The sequence below is a fragment of the Zasmidium cellare genome, assembly GCF_010093935.1.
Source record: "Zasmidium cellare ATCC 36951 unplaced genomic scaffold M409scaffold_6, whole genome shotgun sequence".
Taxonomy (NCBI): Eukaryota; Fungi; Ascomycota; class Dothideomycetes; order Mycosphaerellales; family Mycosphaerellaceae; genus Zasmidium; species Zasmidium cellare.
Window position 1 is genome coordinate 926,106 of NW_022986950.1, and position 22,959 is coordinate 949,064.

General features: G+C 54.3%; 12 protein-coding genes across 12 annotated transcripts; 10 read left to right on the top strand and 2 right to left on the bottom strand.

The window, feature by feature from the left end:
• Positions 1–844: 844 nt before the first annotated feature.
• On the top strand, positions 845–3,067 carry M409DRAFT_64072 (uncharacterized protein; the record flags this gene model as incomplete). The annotated part of the gene is made up of 2 exons (XM_033815904.1): positions 845–1,010; positions 1,059–3,067. 2 exons carry the CDS (start codon positions 845–847, stop codon positions 3,065–3,067), a joined length of 2,175 nt encoding a protein of 724 aa, XP_033672007.1.
• Positions 3,068–3,441: 374 nt separating this feature from the next.
• On the top strand, positions 3,442–4,452 carry M409DRAFT_64073 (uncharacterized protein; the record flags this gene model as incomplete). The annotated part of the gene is made up of 1 exon (XM_033815905.1): positions 3,442–4,452. One exon carries the CDS (start codon positions 3,442–3,444, stop codon positions 4,450–4,452), a length of 1,011 nt encoding a protein of 336 aa, XP_033672008.1.
• A 270-nt stretch (positions 4,453–4,722) lies between these two features.
• On the top strand, positions 4,723–5,159 carry M409DRAFT_19091 (uncharacterized protein; the record flags this gene model as incomplete). The annotated part of the gene is made up of 2 exons (XM_033804778.1): positions 4,723–4,853; positions 4,916–5,159. 2 exons carry the CDS (start codon positions 4,723–4,725, stop codon positions 5,157–5,159), a joined length of 375 nt encoding a protein of 124 aa, XP_033672009.1.
• Positions 5,160–5,697: 538 nt separating this feature from the next.
• Positions 5,698–6,179, top strand: M409DRAFT_19092 (uncharacterized protein; the record flags this gene model as incomplete). Its single annotated transcript, XM_033804779.1, has 2 exons — positions 5,698–5,837; positions 5,906–6,179. 2 exons carry the CDS (start codon positions 5,698–5,700, stop codon positions 6,177–6,179), a joined length of 414 nt encoding a protein of 137 aa, XP_033672010.1.
• Positions 6,180–6,469: 290 nt separating this feature from the next.
• M409DRAFT_19093 (uncharacterized protein) lies at positions 6,470–6,929 on the top strand (the record flags this gene model as incomplete). Its single annotated transcript, XM_033804780.1, has 2 exons — positions 6,470–6,606; positions 6,677–6,929. The coding sequence occupies 2 exons, from the start codon at positions 6,470–6,472 to the stop codon at positions 6,927–6,929; spliced, it is 390 nt and encodes a 129-aa protein (XP_033672011.1).
• Positions 6,930–7,229: 300 nt separating this feature from the next.
• M409DRAFT_19094 (uncharacterized protein) lies at positions 7,230–7,761 on the top strand (the record flags this gene model as incomplete). Its single annotated transcript, XM_033804781.1, has 3 exons — positions 7,230–7,363; positions 7,422–7,620; positions 7,672–7,761. The coding sequence occupies 3 exons, from the start codon at positions 7,230–7,232 to the stop codon at positions 7,759–7,761; spliced, it is 423 nt and encodes a 140-aa protein (XP_033672012.1).
• Positions 7,762–9,398: 1,637 nt separating this feature from the next.
• Positions 9,399–12,213, top strand: M409DRAFT_64074 (uncharacterized protein; the record flags this gene model as incomplete). The annotated part of the gene is made up of 3 exons (XM_033815906.1): positions 9,399–9,427; positions 9,607–11,650; positions 11,701–12,213. 3 exons carry the CDS (start codon positions 9,399–9,401, stop codon positions 12,211–12,213), a joined length of 2,586 nt encoding a protein of 861 aa, XP_033672013.1.
• A 775-nt stretch (positions 12,214–12,988) lies between these two features.
• Positions 12,989–13,969, top strand: M409DRAFT_51340 (uncharacterized protein; the record flags this gene model as incomplete). Its single annotated transcript, XM_033811776.1, has 2 exons — positions 12,989–13,039; positions 13,088–13,969. The coding sequence occupies 2 exons, from the start codon at positions 12,989–12,991 to the stop codon at positions 13,967–13,969; spliced, it is 933 nt and encodes a 310-aa protein (XP_033672014.1).
• A 187-nt stretch (positions 13,970–14,156) lies between these two features.
• M409DRAFT_19097 (uncharacterized protein) lies at positions 14,157–15,179 on the bottom strand (the record flags this gene model as incomplete). Its single annotated transcript, XM_033804782.1, has 1 exon — positions 14,157–15,179. The coding sequence occupies one exon, from the start codon at positions 15,177–15,179 to the stop codon at positions 14,157–14,159; it is 1,023 nt and encodes a 340-aa protein (XP_033672015.1).
• Positions 15,180–15,791: 612 nt separating this feature from the next.
• M409DRAFT_64076 (uncharacterized protein) lies at positions 15,792–16,655 on the bottom strand (the record flags this gene model as incomplete). The annotated part of the gene is made up of 1 exon (XM_033815907.1): positions 15,792–16,655. The coding sequence occupies one exon, from the start codon at positions 16,653–16,655 to the stop codon at positions 15,792–15,794; it is 864 nt and encodes a 287-aa protein (XP_033672016.1).
• A 602-nt stretch (positions 16,656–17,257) lies between these two features.
• On the top strand, positions 17,258–17,870 carry M409DRAFT_19099 (uncharacterized protein; the record flags this gene model as incomplete). The annotated part of the gene is made up of 2 exons (XM_033804783.1): positions 17,258–17,336; positions 17,386–17,870. 2 exons carry the CDS (start codon positions 17,258–17,260, stop codon positions 17,868–17,870), a joined length of 564 nt encoding a protein of 187 aa, XP_033672017.1.
• Positions 17,871–19,394: 1,524 nt separating this feature from the next.
• M409DRAFT_19100 (uncharacterized protein) lies at positions 19,395–22,865 on the top strand (the record flags this gene model as incomplete). The annotated part of the gene is made up of 3 exons (XM_033804784.1): positions 19,395–19,652; positions 19,710–22,206; positions 22,258–22,865. 3 exons carry the CDS (start codon positions 19,395–19,397, stop codon positions 22,863–22,865), a joined length of 3,363 nt encoding a protein of 1,120 aa, XP_033672018.1.
• Positions 22,866–22,959: the final 94 nt, after the last annotated feature.

Genomic DNA, 22,959 nt, shown 5'->3' on the forward strand with positions numbered 1-22,959 from the left:
TCGCTTTACTTGTCGCTTTACTACTTACTTTACTTCTACCTTTACTTGTCATTTTACTCGACGTATTACTTCTCGCTTTATTTCTCGGTGTTGGGAAAGGTGTTGAGGCTGCGCTGCTACCTTTCCAAGCCTGCGAAAACTCCAAGGTCTCGGCGACAAACGATCTTTAGCTACGATCCTCGTGCGATCTCCAGAGGATCGATTCGTCGATCTTGTCGCTTCGTGTCTCGGCGTAGGCTGATATTGCCAAGGCAGGAGCCACGCTGGACTTCAGCCTCGACGCATACCTCGAGCTTCAACAACGGAGCTTTCTTTCATCAACACCTTCATCCATGGCGCACACTTGTACTTATACGCGCGACCCAGCGGTTTTCAAGCCTGCCAAGATCGTGCCGCCAGCCTGGCCTAGAGCTGAGTCGCGTCTCCCAACATTCCTTTGTCCCATTCCCTCATTTCGCCTACACGCTGTTTGTTTTGCTGACTCCTAATCGAGCAAGATGCGTAGCGTCAACCACTACTCATGCCTTTCGACAAAGCGACGATCTTCCACCTCGTCTACACTGTAACAGCTGTGGAGGCATCGTTGGTTTCGTTTCTTTGATCCAGTCGTTACACTCTAATCGCTCCCGAGTCCCGACAGTCTGTCAACCGCTTTGCATCGCGAGTCGCCTGGATCTTACTCCTTTGGACATTGTTTTGGCCCACGTGAACCTCTGGAATTCGACCATGTGCCCTGTCTGAACCACGCTCCTCGGCCTCTCCTCAACTGTCTCTGAGCGCGACTATATTGCAGCTAATGTCACTATCCTGAGCTGATCGACGTGTCTGGTCCTACGTCGTCGATATGCGTACAGTCTCTCCTACCTTGACTGCGCTTGCGCTGCTCTACGCCCGCAATGTCGGTGCCTTCTGGCGTATGAATTGCGGTATCATCCAAAGAGGACGGATCGACCCTTTGGTCAGCCCTGGAGCCATTGCAGCACATGTACATACCATTGTGGGAGGTTCAAGTGAGTATATGTGTCTGTCCAATCGTCTCTGTATCTGACAATTCGCAGACATCGGCATCAACGCCACGTACGAGACCCTTTTCGCTTCAGAATGCACATCGTGCGAGATCCGAGACGACAAATCAGCCTACTGGACCCCCGAACTCTACTACCAGTATCCTAACGGATCGTTCTTTGAAGTTCCACACTACGGTGCTGTGGCTTATTATTTGGGTCGCGGTCCCAATGTCGCAGAAACCGTACCTTTCCCGCCGAACCTCAATATCCTTTCCGGGTCCGCCGCCGCTCGTAGCTACGATTCCCAGACTTACACATGGGGCAATGCAGACTATCCAGGCCGTCCAGTGGCAGATAGAGTGAGCTTCAACTGCCTACACGCAGGTGGACCACTACCCGAGCAGCCATACATGTTCCGGACAGACTGCGCGTATGGGCTCAGAGCGCAGATCCATTTCCAAAGCTGCTGGAATGGCAGGGACCTGTACAAGGCAGACAACAGTCACGTTGCGTATCAGTCTGCAATTGACAATGGCATTTGTCCACCGACACACCCTGTCCAAATACCACATCTCTTCCTGGAGACCCTTTACGCCGTGGCGGACGTCCCGGACCAGAGCGAGGATGGTCAATTCGTCTTTTCACAAGGCGATCCCACGGGCTACGGCTTCCACGGCGATTTCCAGAACGGATGGGATATGGAGGTGCTCGCCAATGCAACGATAGATTGCTTGGCCACCGACAACTTTGGTCAGATCTCTGCATGCCCAATCCTGCAAAAATCGCAGACGAATGGATACTCCTACAACTGCCCTGAACGACCACCACAGATCGGTGAAGTGGTGACTGGTCTTCTTGACAAACTCCCCGGATGTATCAATATCACGTATGGCCCAGAGATGGCCCCCGCTGCGTCGATGAACTGCCCGCCAAGCGCTCCCAAACCATCCGTGACCGCCACAATGGACTCGTCGCCTTTGCCGACCAACACTGTTGCGCCGGGGAGCAGCTATGGCTTGGACTCTTTCCAGAAGTATGTAGGCTGCTACAACGACAGCGCAGGCGGCATTCGAGCTCTGAACTCGATCTTCACGTCCAACTACAGCGCGATGACTGTAGAATACTGCCAATCTTGGTGCGAGGAGAGAGGCTACCGTCTCAGTGGAGTCGAATATGCTCAAGAATGTCACTGCGACAATGCTATCAATCCAACGTCTATCGGCGGATCGGACCAATGTTCCTGGAACTGTGGTGGTACCATGGTCCTAGGCGGCGCACAAGACATCTGTGGTGGTCTCGACTACATCAGCATCTACAACAACACCGACCCAGACTTCGTTGCCTTCGGCAGCAACGAGAACAGCGCTGGGAATCTATCCCCTCCGAGAGAACTCTCCCCGTTCGCAGACAACTATCTCGGCTGCGCAACAGACAACTACAACGGCGGCGGTCGCGCCCTGACAGGCCCCAACGTGGACTGGTTCAACATGACCACGCAAGTCTGCGCCGACTACTGCGCCAGCCAAAGCATCTCCGGGTACCAATACTACGGCCTCGAATTCCGCACGCAGTGCTGGTGCGGCAACACCATCGCCGGCAACAACTTCATCACCGACGCCACCACCACGCCCAGCAACTCCACCTGCAACACGCGCTGCACCGCCGCCGGCGACCAACTCTGTGGCGGCCCCAACGCCATCTCCCTCTACAAGAACACCGCCTACCGCCCGCCCCGCATCAAGCCCTCCGTCGGCAAGTACGTCACGAAGGGTTGCCTCACGGACCCCAACAATGGCAACGGCCGCGCATTGCAAGGCACCGCCATGACGAACAAGACGCTCTCGGCCGACTCCTGCGTGAAGTTCTGCTTGGGGAATCGCTTCCACTATGCCGGGATGGAATATGGACGGGAATGTTACTGCGGTAACGATATTGCTTACGAGAGTGGGTCGCAGGTCGTGGAGTGTGATACGACGAGGATGACGCTTTGCGAGGGGAATCTGTTGCAGTATTGTGGTGGGGGAAGTTTGTTGAGTTTGTATTATTCGGCGACGCTTTAATGGGGGGAGTGGGGGAGAAGGTGATGGAGGAGTGAGGGTTGAAGTGAGGGATAAAGTGAGGGATGAAGTGAGGGAGGGAGTGATGGAGAGAGGGAGAGTATTGTGGTGGATTTGGCGGTGGTAAAGGGGAAAGGGCAAGAATTCTTTTTTATTATCTTGGAGATTGCTGTAGATACTGAGGGTATCCGTCAGGATCGTTTAACGACACTATTTTCTCTCGTATAGGGTACCGCTCGCAGACCAGCGGCCGAGAAGGAGCGAACACAGACAAGCTACCGTATTCAAAGCTCTCAACTTTCTCGCCACCGACTTCGACCTCACCTCATCCCGAAAATCCAAAAAAGTAACCCATTCTCACTTGCACGTCCCAAACAATGGCCGAACCCAACCCCCCACACTCCCTCTACACAATCCCCGATTTCCAGTTCGCAGGTGGTGTCCGCAAGAAGATCAACATCGCCTACCGCTCCATAAATCCCACCTCAACCAAGGGAACCGTGCTCATCCTCACCTGCTACGGCGGCCACATCAACACGACCCTCACCTTTACCACAGGGGCTTTAAAAGACTACCACGTCGTCGTCGTGGCGATGATAGGAAACGGCGAGAGCTCGAGTCCCTCGAACGATCCTGATTTCCCCAAGGATTATTCTCTGAGATATGAGGATTGTATCAACGCGCAATATGCGCTTTTGACGCGGCATCTTGGCGTGGAACGTCTCGAGACGGTCGTGGGGTTCTCGATGGGTGGGCAGCAGGCGTACTACTGGGCCGTGATGCATGGTGTTGGTGCAACGCCCTTCGTCAAGCGCGCTGTGGTCATCTGTTCCAGCGCGAAGACGTCCGGGCATAATTATGCGTTCCTGGAGGGGCCTGTTTCGGCTTTGAGGGCGAGTGGAGATTATTACGGGGGACGGTATCGAGAGAATGGAGTGAAGCCTCTCGGGGGACTTCGGGCTTTCGGACGGGCGTATGCGGCGTGGTTGACGAGCGCGGAGTGGTTTCGCCTTGAACTCTGGAGGGTGCTGGGGGCGGGGAGTCTGCATGAGTGGTTGGAGATGGAGGTGAGGTCGAGTGAGGAGTGGGATGCGGAGGATTTGATTGTGTTGGCGAGGATGTGGCAGAAGGGGGATGTTGGTGCTGTAGGTGGCGGTGGGGATTGGAAGGCTGCGTTGGGGAAGGTGGAGGCGAAGGTTCTTGTTATGCCTTGTGTTAGTGATCAGTATTTTTTGGCGGCGGAGGGGGAGAGGGAGGTGGAGTGTCTAAAGAATGGGAGGTATGAGCCGATTGCGTCCGTTTGGGGACATATGGCTGGTGGTGGGGCTTGTGAGGAGGATACGAGGTTTATGGATGAAAGGATTGGGAGGTTTCTGAGTGAGGAATAGGGGGTGGATTGACGGTGCCTGTCTGATGAGGAGGAAGTTCACTCGCCCATGGAGATGAGTGAGGCAACTTCACATGCAAGCGCTGTCAGCTTTACTTGGCTATGTGAGCATTCACATAAATCTCAGAATCTTCCGCCACTCTCTCCTCCTTTCTCCAACAAGCACAACTCAACTTCGACACCCACCACCAACTACCCACCAAACAAAACAAAACCAACATCCACTTATCTACACATCCAACGTGCAGCACCGCTTCCCACCACCGCCAAGATGGTAACCTGGGACGACGCCACCGACAAGAAGTTCCTCCTCAACATCATCCACGTCGTCGGACCAGAGAAGCTCAACTGGCCGACCATCGCCGCCAGCATGGGCGAGGAGTACACCCCCGAGAGCGTCAAGTACATCAACCCCCTACATCACACCCCTCCCACATCACATGCATATACTGATACATCAACAGGTCTCGCTACAAGAAACTCAAGCAACAAGCCAAGGCGCAGTTCGGTGATCCTCCGACGCCGGCGAGCAAGGGGAAGGGAATGGGCGAGAAGGCTTCGGCCACGGGATCGAAGCGCAAGGCTAAGAAGGCTGTCGCGGAGACGGAGGGGGACGAGGGTGAGGATGATGTGGAGGAGACGCCGAGTAAGAAGATGAAGGTGAAGAAGGAGGTGAAGAAGGAGGATGAGGGTGGAGAGATGGTCTAGACGGGTGTGGGAAGGGCGATGGGGCTGGGAGGGGAGGGGAGGTATAAGGTTTCGTCGAGTGTTGCATGAAGTCTCGTCGATTGTTACTACGGACCGTACGAGTTATAACGAGAATCAGAAAGCACTTCTTGACCCAAACCACCTGATGTCTCCGACAAAACATCACCGACCAAGCCGACGACAGCCTCGATGACCCCTTTGAACAACCCCTTGAGACGGGGATATCGAGTTGTCTCGATGATCGGAACGAAGTCCAGGATTGCAGTGAAGATCTTTTCATGTGCCTCGTTGTCTTAGAAAGACAGAGTGAAGTGAAGCAAACGACATGTTGACGTGCTTTCCTATTCTGTAGAAGGAGAGTGAAGCAAACGGTGGAAGGGCTGGTCACATGTTTTAGAAGTTCATAACAACAAAATCTTATTTCCTCTCGTGTTGTTCTTCTTCCTCTTCTTTCTACAACCACCACACTCAACCGCCATCCAAACACACTATCAACAAATCATCCACCACAACCCAACCCCTACCAAAACCACCCACCATGCCGGTGAAATGGGACGATGAAACGGAAAAGAAACTCCTGATGGCCATCATCCACGTCATGGGCGCCTCAACCCCAAGCATCAACTGGAACACCGTCGCGTCCCTGATGGGAGATGAGTACACCGCTGAGGGCATTCGGTTTGTCTTTCCATCCCCTTTTCCTCACAACCACGTTCGTGTCAAGCTGATAAGGGGGTCTTTGATAGTCAGAAGTTCACGAAGGGACTGAAGAAGCAGGCGGCGAATCAGTTTGGGGATGTCCCAGGGGATGGCCGCAGCAAGACGCCGGTGAAGAGGAGTGGTGGTGGGAAGAAGGCTGCTGGGGAGAAGGCTGCTGCGGCTTCGGGCAGTAAGCGGAAGGCGAAGAAGGCTGCGGCGGATTGGGAGGAGGGTGGCAATGAGGACGATGTGGAGGAGACGCCGAGCAAGAAGGCGAAGATTGAGGAGGAGAAGAGCGATAGCGAGGGTGATCTGGTTTAGAGAGTCGATCTTGCTTGACGAGAGCGGCCTGTCGACGAAGGGTCTTCGGTGAATCGGTGGTTCTGCGAGTGAAGCAGTTCGGCTTTGGACTTCACTTGTTTGAGGTGAGGAAGACTTACCTCACCTCACCTGAAATTGAATTGCTTCATGTGTCTTCTTGAGTTTGTTTTTCCCTTCCTTCTCTTTCTCTCTTCCTCCATCAACAACAAACAACCACCCCCTCCAGCACCAACCAACCGCCACCACTCCTCCAAACCACAACACCCAAGTCCAAAACACCAAAAGCAACCATGCCACCATCCAAGTGGGACGACGCCTCGGAGCGCCAAATGCTCCTCGCCCTCATCCACCTCAACCCCCCAACACGCGTCTCCTTCGGCAGAGTCGGCGAGATGCTCGACGCCGACTTCACCGGTGAAGCCATCCGGTACGTTCTTATTACTATCCCCGTCACACTCGCCTTCGCCCTGCCAATGCTGACGCTATTGGGGGTCTAGACAGAAGTACATGAAACTGAAGAAAGCCGCCGGCGCGCAGTGGGGCAACGTCGAAGTTGATGGCGGAGAGGGCAAGACGCCCGTTAAGCGTGGTGGCGGAAAGAAGGCTGCCGGAGAGACGAAGACGGGCAGTGCGAAGCGCAAGGCTAAGAAGGATGTGGACGAGGGTGGTGAGCCGGAGGAGAATAGCGAGGAGTCTCCGTCGAAGAAGGTCAAGGTGGAGAGGAGTGGTGAGAATGAGGATGAGGTTTAGAGCTGGGATGGTGTTAGTCTATATCGTAGCATGTGGGAAGGGGAAGGCCGTGGTGAGGTTTGGAGGGTGCGGGCAGTGAAGTCAGCGGTCATTTGCTGAAAACTTCACATGCTGTAGCGCGTGAAAGCTCACCTCAATCGAAACATAAAAGCTTCTGGTTCTTTCTGCTTTACTCTCTTCCTCTCTCTCTCATCCAACACACAACAACAGCTCTTCACCAAACGCGACACAAACAAGCCATCTTTCTCCAACAACCAACCGCCTTCCATCCAAGACACCACCCAACAAACACTAGCCACCATGGTGAACTGGGACGACGCAGAGCAGAAGAAGCTCCTCTTCGCCATGGTCACCCTCCTCCAAGCTGGCAAGAGCGCAAGCTGGGAGAACGTAGCCACCATGCTCGGCGAGGGCCACGGCGCGAACGCCGTTCGGTCAGACATCCCTGCTATGCCTCCAATCGCTTTTCATGCTAACGCCACCGCGCTTTAGGCAGCAATGGGCCAAAATCAAGAAGGACTGCGGCGGACATGTCGGCACCATCGTCGACGGTGATGGCGAAGGCACTCCGGCCAAGTCGAAGCCACGCGCCAAGAAGGCTGCGAGCGAGAAGAGTACGGGCAAGCGCAAGGGCAAGAAGGACGTTGATGAGGATGATGGTGGAGACGACGAGGAGAGTCCGAGCAAGAAGGTGAAGGTGAAGGCCGAGAAGACAGAGGAGAGTGGTGATGATATGGCTTAGGCGGCATATGGTGGTTTCTTCTGCATCTTTCTATGGAGACGAGGACGATGGGCCTGGGTTCGTCGAGGGATGTACTTCTTCTGCAACTAGGGCCAAGTTGAGATTGCGGCAGTGCTTGCAGCGTCTTATCGCTTATGGCTCACAGAGTTGATATGGTATGAATGAAAAACTGCGTACTGCAGCAATGAGACGTTACCTCCCTACAGAACTTCGTTCTGGTTAGCTTTTTGTGACCAAGGCACGAGAAGGAGTACCCTCCTCGGTCCGGTCAAAGTGGAACGTATCAAACTGCCGTCTCTCCGCCTTTTCGTAAGAGACAGCGCTGCTAATTGCACTCCAAGCTGCTTAGAGGGTTTAGGAATAACGGGGATAGATGTTCCACTTTGAGCAGAACACCGAGGGTAGTTGCCGTTCAGGATGAAGTCGACAGCTGCCATCGGCCCACCGGCGTCAAGGAACATCGGGTCGGGTTGGTTTTGTGAGGCCTGTCCCGAGAAGGCGTTCCTTGTCTCAGTGCGGTGTCGGTCATACGATTCGCATCCGGAAAGAGGAAGCCGTCGTACGAACATCCTGGTTTTCAACAAGCATGGAAGCAGCTGCGAACGTTTGTGTCCCGCATCAGCAGCCATCACGTGGAACCCGGACATGGTAGGCCTGTGTCATGACGAACGCGTACGAGCGCGTCGCCGTCCTCTCGCGTTGTGCACGAGTCGAGATCTGGGTCGTTCTAGGCGGGCGGCATAGTGGAGACCGGGTTGACCCTGTCGATACAGCATGAGGAGTAGCATCCGGTGTGGCACGACGGCAGGAAGGAAAATATTTGTGTTCAAGTTATGGTTTGGCGAGAAGGTGTAGTAGCATTGGAAAGCCGGTGGTTGAGAGAAGGTTGAAGTTTCCCTGTCCCGCGGGGATTGAGAAGGGCGATATGAAACGCATCGGGCTGTGATGTGATGGCGTCGATTCGCCGTATCGAAAAAGCTTGTGCTTGGTGACGGCTGCCCCCGTGGTATGATCATCGTTTTGGTGCAATCAATGCCTGCAGGAGCTGACTCGGGCGTGTGGCTGCTTTGTTATAGCAGGTGGCGAATCCGGGCAGCGTGGAGGGCGATGAATGGGCGAAAGGCATTGTTGGCCGGGCGAATTGGGAGGTGAAAGTGAGGGATTGTTGGTAGGCCAATTGATGGGCAGAAGAGGAAATAGGAGCTTGAGCAGATACAAGGGTTGGGTTGGCGCACGCTAGAGGTGAAACGAAACATGAGCGTGTGAAAGAGGAGACTGCTGTAGCACCACCGCCTTCTTCGCTTCTCCTTATTGTGGGCGACGACGACCGTTTCTCCGCCTGACCACGCCCGACCGCCCCATTCATCACCGCGCACGACTGTTGACTTCACGATCTGTTTGGAGCATTCAGCATCTGACGCCGTCGAATTCTGCCCAACCTCTCTCCGCAAACTTTAGCGCCGCCCTCTCACCCTGCCCGCCGCTCTATCCCTGCGCCAACAATATCAGCTGTATCTCGACTTCACCTGCACCCTCGGAGAATTGTTCGACTATCCTTCGACACACCACCCCCCGCCGCCACCTGCACACATCTCCGTCCGGCAACTGCGAACCGACCGACTCATACCTGAACGAGCGCCGCGGTCGGCTGCTGAGCTGCGGAGAGGCATTCGGCGCCAGCTCAGCCAACTTCAACGTCTGGCGCTCCCTCGCATGTGGCTGCCGCGATGGCCAACAATTCGCAGCAGTCTAACCCGTGAGTATCTCTTCTTTACACCTATCCCCGTTCCTGCGGCACCGTCCATGGCACGCGACAACACATGCGACGACTGGTCCATGGCGGTGAGAGGGGGATGATTGGGGGATTGGGGATGCTTGTGCTTGTGCCACATGGCCGCATCGCATGCCTTCTGCACCCTGCTGACCGTCCTACAGACTCTACAGACCTGATCAGTTCATGAATCCTGGGCCCGCCCCACGTCCACCCACCGACCGCCCAAAGATGGCGCTGACCCCCAACGTGTACAACACCCCGGGGAACCCCAACCTGACTCATTTGAACACTGGTAACGGCTCGGGTAGTTCGTTGAGCTCCCCCTCTAGCACCTCGCTGGGACGCACAGAGACTGTGAATGGCTATTTCACGGTGGTTAAAGACGGGTGGGCCAAGGTCAAGGAGGAGGGCGGTGGGTTCATGAAGGCATTCTGGAACGAGCGATTCCTGGTACTTCGCGAGAAACAGCTGGATTTCCTCAAATCGAGCTCCAGCAGCAAAACGGCCAGCACGATCTACCTGCGCGATGTTTCCCACGTCACCCGATCAGACAACTACCCATACAGCTTGGAGTTGACGAAAGAGGGTAACAAGGTCTGGATACTCAAATTTGACACGGACACGGATGTCTACAACTGGATGGACAGCATCTACGACCGCTGCCCGCAGATGGGTGGGGTCTCGCATCCGACGGGATTCTCCCACCGCGTACACGTTGGGTTTGATCCAGTCACGGGAGGCTTCGTTGGACTGCCAGTCGAATGGGAGAGGCTGCTGAAGGGATCTGCTTTGACGAAAGATGACATGGCCAAGAACCCTCAGGCGGTCATGGAGGTCCTGCAATTCTACACCGACAAGCTCCAAGTGAGAGCCGACGACCCGAAGACCTACCCTTCTCTCACGCCAACACCAGGCGTGGAATCCAACCGAGAGAAGCAGCTTGGCTACTCCACTGGCAACACCGTTGCCCCGCCACGACCGCAGCCACCAGGTGTCAACCGCCAAGATAGCTACCAAGGCACCAGAAACATCACTCCACAAGGTGGGTATTCGAGCTCGAGAGATCAGTCGTCCGACCGATACGGCCCACCGAAACGAGCAGACACCGCGCCAGCGCAAAGCGACGAGGAACGCAGAAAGAGACAGCAAGAGGAGAGCAGAAAGCGTGCTGAGTCTGAGCGACGACGAAATGAAGAGGAAGCAGAACGCAAGAGGCGAGAACAAGAAGACCGAGAATATAACGAGTCTTTGCCGAAGAACAAGGTTCCTCTTGCGAAACAAGAGATTGGCGGTGGGTACAGTGCAGATGCCGCGAGGGATGCAAGTCCAGGGCAAGGTCAGAGCAGATACAATGCGACCAGGCCCGCACCACCAGCGCCAACGGGCTCTAAGAACGGACAACCTGGAAGCCAGTTGCCAATTCGCAACCTGCAAGCACAGAGACCGGCTCCTGCGCCTCCGGGTTCTCAGAATGGATCAGCTTCATCGCAGAAGAAGCCGGGTGCGAATGGCGCGTCTCCGCATGCAGTCAAGCAGCCAGCACCAGGATCATCGAACGGACAAGCTAAGAAGGAAAACGACCAGCCTCTGACTCGCAAGCCTTCTGGCGCAGGCAACCACCAGAAGCAAGCTTCTCCTACAAACCAAGTCAAGCCTCTCAATGTTGCAACCAAGCAGCCAACGGGAGGTCCCAAAGATGCTGTCAAGGCGGCGGAGGCGGCGCTCACTAAGAAGGAGCCTGCTGAGAAGCCGCAGAAAGAAGTGCGGATGAGCGCCATGTCTGATGCGCAAGTCATGGAGCGACTGCGTTCGGTGGTGACCTTGTCGAATCCTCTTGAGAGCTATAACAAGCAGAAGAAGATTGGACAGGGCGCTTCAGGATCAGTCTACGTCGCGCGCATTCGAGAGAACGCTCCAAGCAGGACTGCACAGAACCTTGTCAAGGAGTATGGTCCACGAGCACAGGTCGCCATTAAACAGATGGATCTGCGTTCTCAGCCTCGAAAGGAGCTGATCGTCAACGAGATCATTGTCATGAAGGAGAGTCGACACGACAACATCGTCAACTTCATGGACGCCTTCTTGCAAGAAGATACCTTTGAGCTTTGGGTTGTCATGGAGTTTATGGAAGGCGGTGCCCTTACCGATGTCATCGACAACAATGCATCAATCACGGAGGATCAAATCGCCACGATTTGCTATGAGGTATGTGAAAAGATTGACTAACACAGACCGTGTACTAACGTATGACACAGACATGCAAAGGCCTGATCCATCTCCATGCACAAAACATCATTCACCGAGACATCAAATCAGACAACGTGTTGCTGTCCTCGCGGGGCGCAGTCAAGATTACGGATTTTGGCTTTTGCGCAAAGCTGACAGAACAACGTTCTAAGCGTGCGACAATGGTCGGCACACCCTACTGGATGGCTCCTGAAGTCGTCAAGCAGAAGGAGTACGGCTCAAAGGTCGACATTTGGTCTCTGGGCATCATGGCTATCGAGATGATCGAATCCGAGCCGCCGTACTTGAACGAGGAACCCCTCAAGGCTCTTTACTTGATCGCTACGAACGGCACACCGAGGTTGAAGAAGCCAGAGAAGCTTACCAAGGAATTGAAAGCTTTCTTGAGCGTCTGTCTCTGTGTGGATGTCAAGAGCCGAGCGACGGCCGAGGAACTTGGCCGACACGAGTTCCTCCAGCATGGCTGCTCACTGCAGAGCTTGAGCGAACTGCTCAAGTTCAGGAAGGGCGGTGGACACTAGACGTGTCGACGCCGGATCAGACGATCAAAGCAGCGGTCGCTTCGAGCGTGCGATTTGCCTCTTCGACACAAGAGAGCCCCGTTCGTGCTGCTTCAAAAGACCAGCCCATCGACGCTGGTCTCGCGCGTTGTTGCCCGCTGGCATCCATAACACACCCACCACCCTCACGATCACGTTTACTGCCTGGGAAAACTTTGAAAAGAGTGTCTTCACTCACCGGTTCCGAAGACACTCGCTGGCGTTTTTGACATTTTGCAAGATGCACGGGACTACGACGAGAAGTAATTGACATGGATGACGGGTATTGAGACTGGCTTTGGCCTTGGAAGCAGGCCGTCCTACTGCTCTAGGTAGCGCGCGTTTGGATCGTCAGAGTCATCAGATCGGGAATGGGAATGGGATGGGAATGGGATGGGAACGCAGATAGATGAAATGAAAGCTAACGGGTTTACGGTCGAATGTGTGAGGTGCGTTGTCGCTCTTTCCATTCTCAGGTCTTCACTTGTTGTGCCTCTTTCTGCTTACAAGTCGTACTTGCCGGAAGTCGTCACATGCAAGGTCCGTGAGCTTCCTGCTGTTTACCTTGTGCTTTCACTCTTGGACTCTCTCTTTCTCTTTCTCTTCTACAACACACACACCACACAACATACGCTTCCGAAATATCGATATCGCCTATCGCTGCACGGTATCGCCATCAACTCTGAGAGCCAAGAATTCGTTGTCGCCATCATTCTCGTTCGCCTTTCGACGATACATTTCTGGAGACGTCGCAGCCATGGCCAACATCTACGCCGAGATGGCAATCGACAAAATGGTCAAAGCGGCTGTTCGCAATGCAAAGCACCAGCTCGACGCCTTCCGCGAAACTCTATAGGAAGAACATGATCCCTACGACAAGATCTTCACCTTTAACGACATACCATACGTGCTGCTGAAGCCCTACAACGCGTCCCACAAGGCGGTGTTCGCAGATCGGCAGATGGTTCCACCTTACTTCTGCGCCTTGCCATTCTTCCAGCACGAGCGTGACGCCAAAAAGGAGCCTGCAGTTGCGAAAGCGTGGAAGGCTATGGTTTTGTCGGTCGAAAGGGAGATCTCGTTGGTGGTCTATGCGAGGGAGACGCCGTGGTATATGGTGGAGTTGGCTCCCATTATGAAGAATTGGTCTGTCGTGCCCACTCTCGAGTATGGGTTTACGATTCCTGCGTCGGTCGTGATTCAAACGCCAATACCGACATTGACAGCGACATCGAAATCGACAGCACCACCACTGTCAACGACCCAACATCCTGCTCCAACATCCTCCCCCAGTAGGAGCACCAACCCGTACCAGACAGCCTCGAACAATCCTGGACTCTACAGCCTTGTAGCCCCGTTCGTCATCACCTTCCATCTGATCGTCCAAAAAGCCGTCCTCTCCGCCACCAACTACGTCCGTCAACACTTCCTCAATCTACCGCCACTGCAGGTCCTCCCTCTACGGATCCAGTATCTCCTCATGCTATGGGAACTCTCGGTACTGTCCGCTGCAATAATTATCATCAACTCCTTTCAGCAGACTATTTCAGCCCGCAACGCGAGTCAGGTCGTGCTACCGACGTGGTCGGACGTTGAGGTTGGGAGCTACTCGAATGGGAGCTGTTTGATGGTTCCGCAGGGTTGTTTGCCTTGTGCGCAGGGCATCTGCGAGTCGGCGCCTGGTGTTCATGGGTGTGGGGAATGTTTGGATGTGGCGAATATTGAAGTTTACCAGTAGGCGAGCCTGAGTGGGAGTTCGATGGCGTAGAGAAGGAAGGGGAGTGAGCAGATTGTGTATTGTTTCCGGATTGTTCTGCAGCATTGCGTTGGCACTATGATGTTATGGTGAAATGCATTGGCACAGTCGCCGATCCCAAATTGGAGAATACACATCGTCGTTACGCCATCTCATCGATTAAATCAAATCACAACCCATCCCCAGGCCTCCAAACATCCCTCATCCACCTCTCATCCAGCTCACTCCCCTCCTCATAAAACCTCAAATCCGTACTGAGTCGAATCCTCCCGTTCGGATCTTCATTCTTCACCGCCCCGTGAATCATATAAGGATTATGGAACACCACATCCCCCGCCTCGTAATCGCCTACCAACCATCTCCTCTTCATCCTCTCGCCTCCATGAACACCCTCCTGGATCGCGGAGGTCAATTCGACAGCATCATGAGAGAGCTGCCCATCTCTCGCCATGTTGACGTTGAAGCCGTTGATCCTCTCCTCAGGAGAAAGCTCCTTCGCGCGCGAGTTGAAGTCCTCTTCCATAGCTTTCCCGACATCTGTGGAATTCTCGAGATACATCAATCCTCCCCCTTCGGCTTTACAATCGCCTATGGGGACCCAGGCGGTGAGGAAATCGGCTTCGCCCGCGCGGAGGAAGATCTTGTCGTAGTGGATCCCCGTCGAGAAGCCTTGCGGGACGTTGTGGCGGAGGAGGGTGCGTTTGATCAGGATGTCGGATTTCCAGGCCATGAAGTCCCGGACGAAGGTGTGCAGGGTCGGGTGTGAGAGGAAGTTTAGGTAGGCTGGGTGGGTGTGTGCTGAGATTAGTTTTTGGACTTTCTCTTCGTCTTCCGGGAGGTCTCGGCCGCCGTTGCCGTGGTGTGCGACTGGATCCGCGAGCGGATTGAAGATTCCTTCTACGGGGTCGGTTCCTGGTGCGAGGATTCCTGTCGGGGAGAGGTGTTCGAAGTAGGCGCGGCGCATGTCGAGGACGTCGGAGCGCGGGAGGAGGTTCTTGACGAAGATGTAGCCTTCCTCTTCGAAGCGGCGGCGCATTTCGGGGAGAGGGGTGTCGATTGGGGTTTCGCGCATCCAGCCTACGGTGTCCTGGTCCAGGTGGCGGCCATAGTTGGATCGTAGTTTAGGCAGCTCGCCTGGCCTGTATATGAGTTCGTGGGCTGGCGTTGGTGTGGCTTGAACCGCTGTTGCCATGCTGGATTCAAAGGCTCAAGCGGAGTGAGAACTATCAAGGAGTAAGAATCGAAGAGTTCGTCGCGCGGTGACGGAAGACGTTCTTATATATATGACACAGAGATCCACAAGAGTGGCTGATCTCCAGCTCTTGCCCCAGAGTCTGCACTCCGCACGTGGAGTAGGAGCAGCCCGGACGGCATTGGCTCACGCATTGGTGTAGTTGCGTAGATTGTCGGTAGGTAAGCTTGCTCGAGCTCCACCTTAGTGTAATGCTCTGTAATAAGTAGGGTGCGGCGGCACCAGAGCTCATTGAGAGCATAGGGAAGGACTCTCCGCAGCTAGGGACGGCTGGCTTGTCGACTTTTCGTGCCATAACTTCCTGAATGGGCCATGCGTCCGTCAAGACATTCTTTCTTGAGCCTCTGAGATGTTGATCGTGGTCTCAATGGTGGATCGCTCCACACATCTCTCCGCATTGTGGCAAATCTGGAGTCGTGTCCAAACGGTTGGTGTTCAGGGCTTCGGCTTGCTGACTGTGGTCGATGTGCTTGTTCGTCTGAAGTTCATGAGGATTGCTGACTGTAATTCTGACTCTCCAGACAGTATCGATAAGGACATCGAGATCTCTATTCATGAGAAATCTCGAAACGGCGACCCCCTAACCTTGCCCTTCGAATCAAATCTCGACCCCTCTTCACGCAGCAAATCGTGCTTCAGCTTGGCGTACTTCCCATCCTCGCCCCAGGATCCTTTGAATCCACCCAAACTGCCATCTCCAGCAAGAATGCGATGGCAGGGGACTTCAGGTGCAAATGGGTTGTTTCGCATGGCGTTTCCGACCGCTCGAGCACACGTTTTATGGGAGTTCTTGCTGATCCAGTCGGCCATGGCGCCGTAGGTGCTGTATCTTCCTCTGGGGATCTGGCAGAGCATGCTCAGGGTCTGCTTGCGGAAGGCTGTGATGCTGGACTCCTCGATTCGTTTGAGTTGGATTGACATGTCGACGTCGGTCTTGACGGGAAGTTTCGGCATAGAGTCATCTGGGGCGTCATCCTTATCCTCTTTCTTCGCAGATGGAGAGTTGGGAGAAGGCAGAAAGTAGGATGATACGGTCATACTCTTCTTCAACTTTTTCGAATTCGGCGATGTACTGGTGGTATCATCGGATTTCCGCTTCTTCTCCTTCTTCCCTCTCAGCTGAAGGCTTTTCTGGTCCAACTCGAGTAAATTCGCCTCTCCTGTGGCGAGCTTCTCCGCGAGATCGATCGCGGTCTGCAGTTGCGTGGCCGTCATATTCTTGATAGCAGGCGACTTGATCTTCTCGGTCCAGGCGGTGTCGACTCCAATCGCGTTGTCAAGGACAATTCTAGCAAAGCAGTGGTCGAGATGAACAGTCCACTGTTTCTGTGCTGGATCTTTGGCGGCTGCCATCGCTGGGAGATACTCTTGATGTAGATATCGCCATCGCTCCTGGAGCTCCTCGAGAGCGGCCATGGCTTTGTCACGCTTCTGCCTGTTCGTGACCCAGATGTCGTGAGATAGGGTCGGTTTCTGACAGGTCATTTCGCGAGCAAGAACGCGAGATTGATGGCAAGGATTCTCCGCGATCTCCACAAACCTTAAATCTACGCGCCATCACGCTTTCGCGCGTAAAGTGAATGTTCTCGACCGTATTATTTTGTGAACGGACTTTGAGACGCTGAATATCTGTTATCAACATTCATAGAGACCTGCTTTAAATTCTACGTATGTGTCTAAAAATCAAGGCGCACTATGCCGCTGTGGCCTCATCTTTCGTTGTTCCACTCGAGCAAGAGCCGACCTGCTCCATGAGAAATGCCACAATGTTAGGCAGAGACGGTCTCCATCCCTATTGAAGCGGCCATGCTGTTGTCAAGACGGCTCAGTGCTTGCCAGCCAAGCGGACTGGAATTTCTGTGAGCGCCCAAGGGATACGCGAAGCCTCGCGAACGGGTACATTCCACAGACTCCATGCCCAAACATTCACGTCGTCTCGACTCGGGGTCGCAGTCGCAGTCAAGATCCCTACAACAGCGTCGCTGAAGTACAGTACTGTCTTGTGTATGCCTGCAGAGATGTCGTCAAGATCTTTCATCGTTGCACTGCTCACCATCTGGGCAATTCGTGCCACTTGCCAACAGCGCGTTACTCCAAGTGAGTACACTTACACAAACGAACCACCATCCTTTAACACGTATTGCAGCCACAAGCATCGGGGGCTCTCAAGTCACTCCAGCACCCGTCGTTTCTGCTGCAAATGGCAACGCCCAGCTAGCACCGCCTTCGTTCTCCGGGACTTTCACGTACACAGTGCCGACGACCAGCTGGAGCCCTCCAAGTTTTCCAACACCAGCGCCAGATAGCATTCCCAGCTGCAGCGAAGACCTCTGTCCAGCACTCAACGGTCAGGTCTGCCAGGATTCCTTGGAGGCGACATATGGTGTGCTCTGCGACACGCGCTTCAGTGGAACCATCATCGTCTCCAGCGGCAAGCACAAGGACAAGGCGAGGAAGGAGAGGAGGAACTACGCAGGATCGCTGGACAACTGCTCGGGGTTCTGTGACATGTTCAGCGCGGCGAACTGCGTCGGGGTTGATTACGGTTCTGATGGGTTCTGCATGGCGTATGCGGAGATCTTTGGCACGTTGGAGTCGGATGGCGAGGTGGCACTTGTCCGACAGTCGTGAGTTCTTCTTGAACTTCGTTGGATGGTAATAGCATGGTAGTTCTCTCGAAGTCTTGTGTAAGCTCTTGCAAGATTGATTTCAGTCGCTTGGCATCGCTTTTGTTACACCTGCGAGAGGTTCGGATGTAAACAGTCACTCTGGTTCCGGAGCACATGCATGATGTTCGTTGGTTTCCCTTGCACGACATGTACCCAGGTGGCAAGTAGCGTATCGAGACCTTGTGTTTGGGTATGTGTGCCAGCACTGGCCGTGGTTCATGAAAACATGGCACCACTAAGACATGGTCTCGTGCGCTCACGAAGAAATATCATCTCGCCTTGAGAGCGAGACCTTGTGACCGCCTGAAGGGAAATACGAGTTCATCTGGGCGCTCTGCAAGGACAAGCCGTGAAAATTGTGGCATTTCTAAGCTTCCAGGTATTGTCGGAAAGCTTGAGCACAACTTCGACCTCGCTCATCACGCAAAGATCCAGGAATGTTAGTGGGCACTTCGTGAAACCAGGAGCCGTCCATATTCTTGTCGGTACGCGGTTGCTCTGCGACAAATCTCGTTCTGTGAGGAGTCAAATATGTTTCATTGACAGTGCGGCGGCCCGCGAGCCGGCCATCAAAGTCCCATGTCAGCAAAAACAGCGATGTTCCCAGGCCGTAGGAACGTTGGACGGTTCTGTCATTCACCAGATTGCAGCCCAATCCCGCGGGCAGGCTATCCATGGCCGTGGGAGACGACAGTTGAGCGGTCTGTGTAAGTGGCGACCTTGATGGAGGGAGGAAATCGTCCACGGCTTCTGTGCATCTGCGAAGAAAGGCCATGTGGAATGTCGGGCAGCTCTCGGCGAGTGCATCGTCTCAGATGTGCCGGCTCCCCTGACGATCTTTCACGGCCTCACCAGAGCTGCACGAGTACCGTCAGCATGAAACAGCGCCATTCCTGGCTATGCTTCAATGACTTTCGTAAGGCTGCAGGAGGCCGCATGTGCAGACCTCGTCCGCGATGCCCGAATCGGCAAGATGCAGGCCAGCGGGATGCGATGGGATGGGTGGCGGCTCTGCAACTGTACCTCCCCACAACAACCTAGATCCAAGATCCCGTGCAAACACAAGATCACGCTCCGAGTGAATGATGATGATGCTGTTAGCTTTTGCGCCTTCTGGCGTCACCTAAGAAAGATTTGGCCATCAAGGTCTCGGTACAGCGGGCCGCGTGAGTTACTATTGTGTGCATCTACGCTTGGCTCCTTGCAGCGCGCAGACGGGAGTTGATTATCTATGCGCTCGTGCCCGATTCTGAGGCCGGCGACGTTCAGTCGTGCCAGTTCCTTGCTGCTGAATTACACCCGTCCGACTGTTGTTGCGCCAGCGTTTGTCGTCGTCCCGCCACCGCCGCCACCACTAGGCCCTCCTCCCGAAGTCGTCACGACCAGACGTCAGCATTGTAGCCTGTCTTTGTTTGGGTCAAGACCTTCTACCTCTCACCTCCCCCATCCATCTTCCACCTTCAGACACTCCCGGCATTTGGCGACCATGACGGATCGCCTGTACAGCCGGCCTGAGGGCATCACCGAGACTCTTGCTGATAGGCTCGAGAAACCCCTCCTCGACAACAGGACATACCGTGTCATTCGCCTGCCCAACCAGCTTGAGGCTCTGCTTGTCCACGATGCAGACACAGACCAGGCGTCCGCCGCCATGGACGTCCATGTGGGCAGCATGTCAGATCCAGAGGAGATGCAAGGAATGGCGCATGCAGTAGAGCATCTGTTGTTCATGGGCACTGAGAAGGTGAGATGTTGAAGAGACGATTCGCGTCAATTGGTCGATATTGATGTGGTCTTGCAGTACCCCGGAGAAAACGACTACAACTCGTACCTCACCAAATTCGGCGGACACTCCAATGCATTCACGGCGCCCACCTCGACCAACTACTACTTCGAACTCTCCGCCTCCTCCAAATCCAATAGCCCCAATTCGTCGACCAATGCCAGCGAAGCGAGCCTGCCAATCGCAAAAGGCGAAGCACCTCTCTACGGCGCTCTCGATCGATTCGCGCAATTCTTCGTCAAGCCGTTGTTCTTGGAGGATACACTTGATAGGGAGTTGCGAGCGGTGGATTCAGAGAACAAGAAGAACTTGCAGAGTGATACCTGGCGATTGATGCAGTTGAACAAGAGCTTGTCGAGCAAGAATCATCCATTCCATCTCTTCTCCACTGGAAACTACAAGCTGCTGCATGATGATCCAATTGCAAGAGGCGTCAAGATCAGGGAAGAGTTCATGAAGTTTTATGAGAAGCACTATTCGGCCAACAGAATGAGACTGGTTGTGTTAGGAAGAGAAGGTCTCGACGAGTTGCAGGATTGGGTAGAGGAGCTGTTCTCTCCCATTCAAAACAAGAACCTGCCCAAGCTCAGATGGGACGGTCTCCCACCGCAGACTGAGGAAGAGCTCTGCACACAGATCTTTGCCAAGCCAGTTATGGATGCACGAATGCTGGATATCCTGTTCCCATACCCAGATGAGGAAGATCTCTACGAGACTCAGCCTGGACGATACATTGCACATCTGATCGGGCATGAGGGTCCTGGCAGCATTCTGGCGTATCTGAAAGCTAAAGGTTGGGTGAACGAGCTCAGTGCTGGACCTTCGCCTGTTTGCCCTGGTGCTGCCTTTTTCTCGATCGGCATTCGCCTGACCAGCGAAGGCTTGAAGCACTATCAGGAAGTCGTCAAGACTGTGTTCCACTACATTTCCATGCTCAAGGAGAGCCCGCCCAAGGAATGGATCTTCGAGGAATCGGCTAAGCTCGCTGAAATCGACTTCAAGTTCAAACAGAAGAGCCCAGCATCCAGGACAACCAGTCAACTCAGCGGTGTGATGCAGAAGTCATACCCCAGAGAGTGGATCCTCAGCGGACAGTCGTTGATGCGCAGATTCGATCCTGAAGGCATCACGCGTGGACTGAACGCTCTTCGACCTGACAACTTCCGCTACACCGTCGTGAGCCAAGAGTTCCCTGGCGGTTGGGATCAGAAGGAAAAGTGGTACGGTACCGAGTACAAGTGGGAGAAGATCCCAGGTGATGTGCTGAAGGAGTTTGAGCGAGCTCACAAATCCGTGGCGAGCGAGCGACCTGCAGAACTGCATCTCCCACACAAGAACGAGTTCTTGCCGACCCGATTAGATGTCGAGAAGAAGGATGTCCTGAAGCCGTCGCTTGTACCAAAGCTGATCCGCAACGACACCAACATGCGGCTGTGGTTCAAGAAGGACGACCAGTTCTGGGTGCCTAAGGCCAACATCTACGTGTACTTGCGCACGCCGATCATGAACGAGACGCCATTCTTGGGAGTCACCTCACATCTTTACAAGGACCTGGTGGACGACAGTCTGACCGAGTACGCCTACGACGCAGAGCTGGCTGGGCTTGAGTACAACATCACGAGGTTGCCGGAAGCTTGGGAGATCAGTGTCAGCGGCTACAATGACAAGATGCACGTATTGCTTGAGAAGGTCTTGACTTCGCTGAGGGATCTGGAATTCAAGCAGGAGCGCTTTGACATCATCAAAGAGCGCCTTGCTCGCGGTCTTCGCAATACAGAGTACTCAGAGCCTTTCCGTCAGGTCAACACATACACTCGCTGGCTCGGCAAGGAGACTCAGTGGATCACAGATGACTTCCTCGAGGAGCTCCCTGCGGTCACTGCTGATGATGTGAGGCGTCTGTTCCCACAGCTTCTTCGCCAGATGCACATGGAGATCATGGTGCACGGTAACCTCTACAAGGAGGACGCTCTTCGTATTGGCCATCTTGTCGAGATGACTCTCAAGCCTCTACCACTGCCTAAGCGTCAGTGGCCGAGCAGCCGCATGTTGGCATACCCAGCTGGCTCGGACTACCGCTACGAGAGAACCCTCAAGAACCCCGACAACGTCAACCACTGCATCGAGTATGTCGTAACGTTGGGCGACATCCAAGATCGACCACTTCGCGCGAAGATGCTGCTTCTTTCTCAGATGTTGGAAGAGCCTGTGTTCGACACTCTGCGCACCAAGGAGCAGCTGGGTTATATTGTCGGCGGTGGTGCTCTGGCATATCCAACTCTTGGCAAATACCGAATCCTCGTTCAGAGTGAGAAGGACTGCGAATACGTGGAGAAGCGCATTGAAAACTTCTTGACCAACTTCGAGACCGATCTCAAAGAGATGCCACACAAGGAGTTTGAAGCTCACAAGATTGGTATCATCAACAAGCGCCTGGAGAAGCTGAAGAACCTGAGCCAGGAGAGTGGCCGTCTGTGGCACCACATCACGTCTGAGGCCTTCGACTTCGAGCTTGGTGAGTACTACCCTACATCCTGTCATGCGAGTTTGCTAACGTTCGTGATAGTCTACCGTGATGTGGAGAACATTGAGCCTCTCACTCAACAGGACATCGTCGACTTCTTTGTGAAGCACTTCAAGCCTGACTCTCCCTCCCGCATCAAATCTTGCATCTACATGATCGCTCAGACAACCGCTGCAGACATCGCTGCCAACACCAGCCCAGCTGAGCAACAGGAGAAACTCGCGGCTGGTGTTGCTGAACTACTTGGGCAGCTTGGTGTGACCGTCGACACCGCTGCGCTTTCCACCCAGCTTGAAAAGATCGATCTTGCCAAGGGCGATGTGGAGAGCATTACGGCCAATGTTGGCAAGTATCTCCAGAAGGCTGCCGGTATTGCCGCTGAGCAGGTTGAGGCAATCGTACAGCAAGCACAAGCTGTCCTGCCCCAATTCCTGCCGCAGCTTGGTATCAAGCCACAGGCTGCAACACCGGAGGCAGCCAACGGACATGCCAACGGCACCACCAACGGTCACACGAGCGGCGAGACGCCCAAGTCCAACACGATCATCATCAAGGACGTCAAGAAGTTCAAGGAGAGTCTCCCACTGACCGCCGCGGCACATGCAGTCAAGGACGTCTCCGAGTTCGAAGACCTGGAACCGAAGTTGTGAAGAATACTATAGAGGAGACTATGGAGAGTATGGGGAGGCAAATTTTGTTGTGTGAACGAGTGGGTGGTGCGAAGAGCAAAAGTTCGCGTTGCCG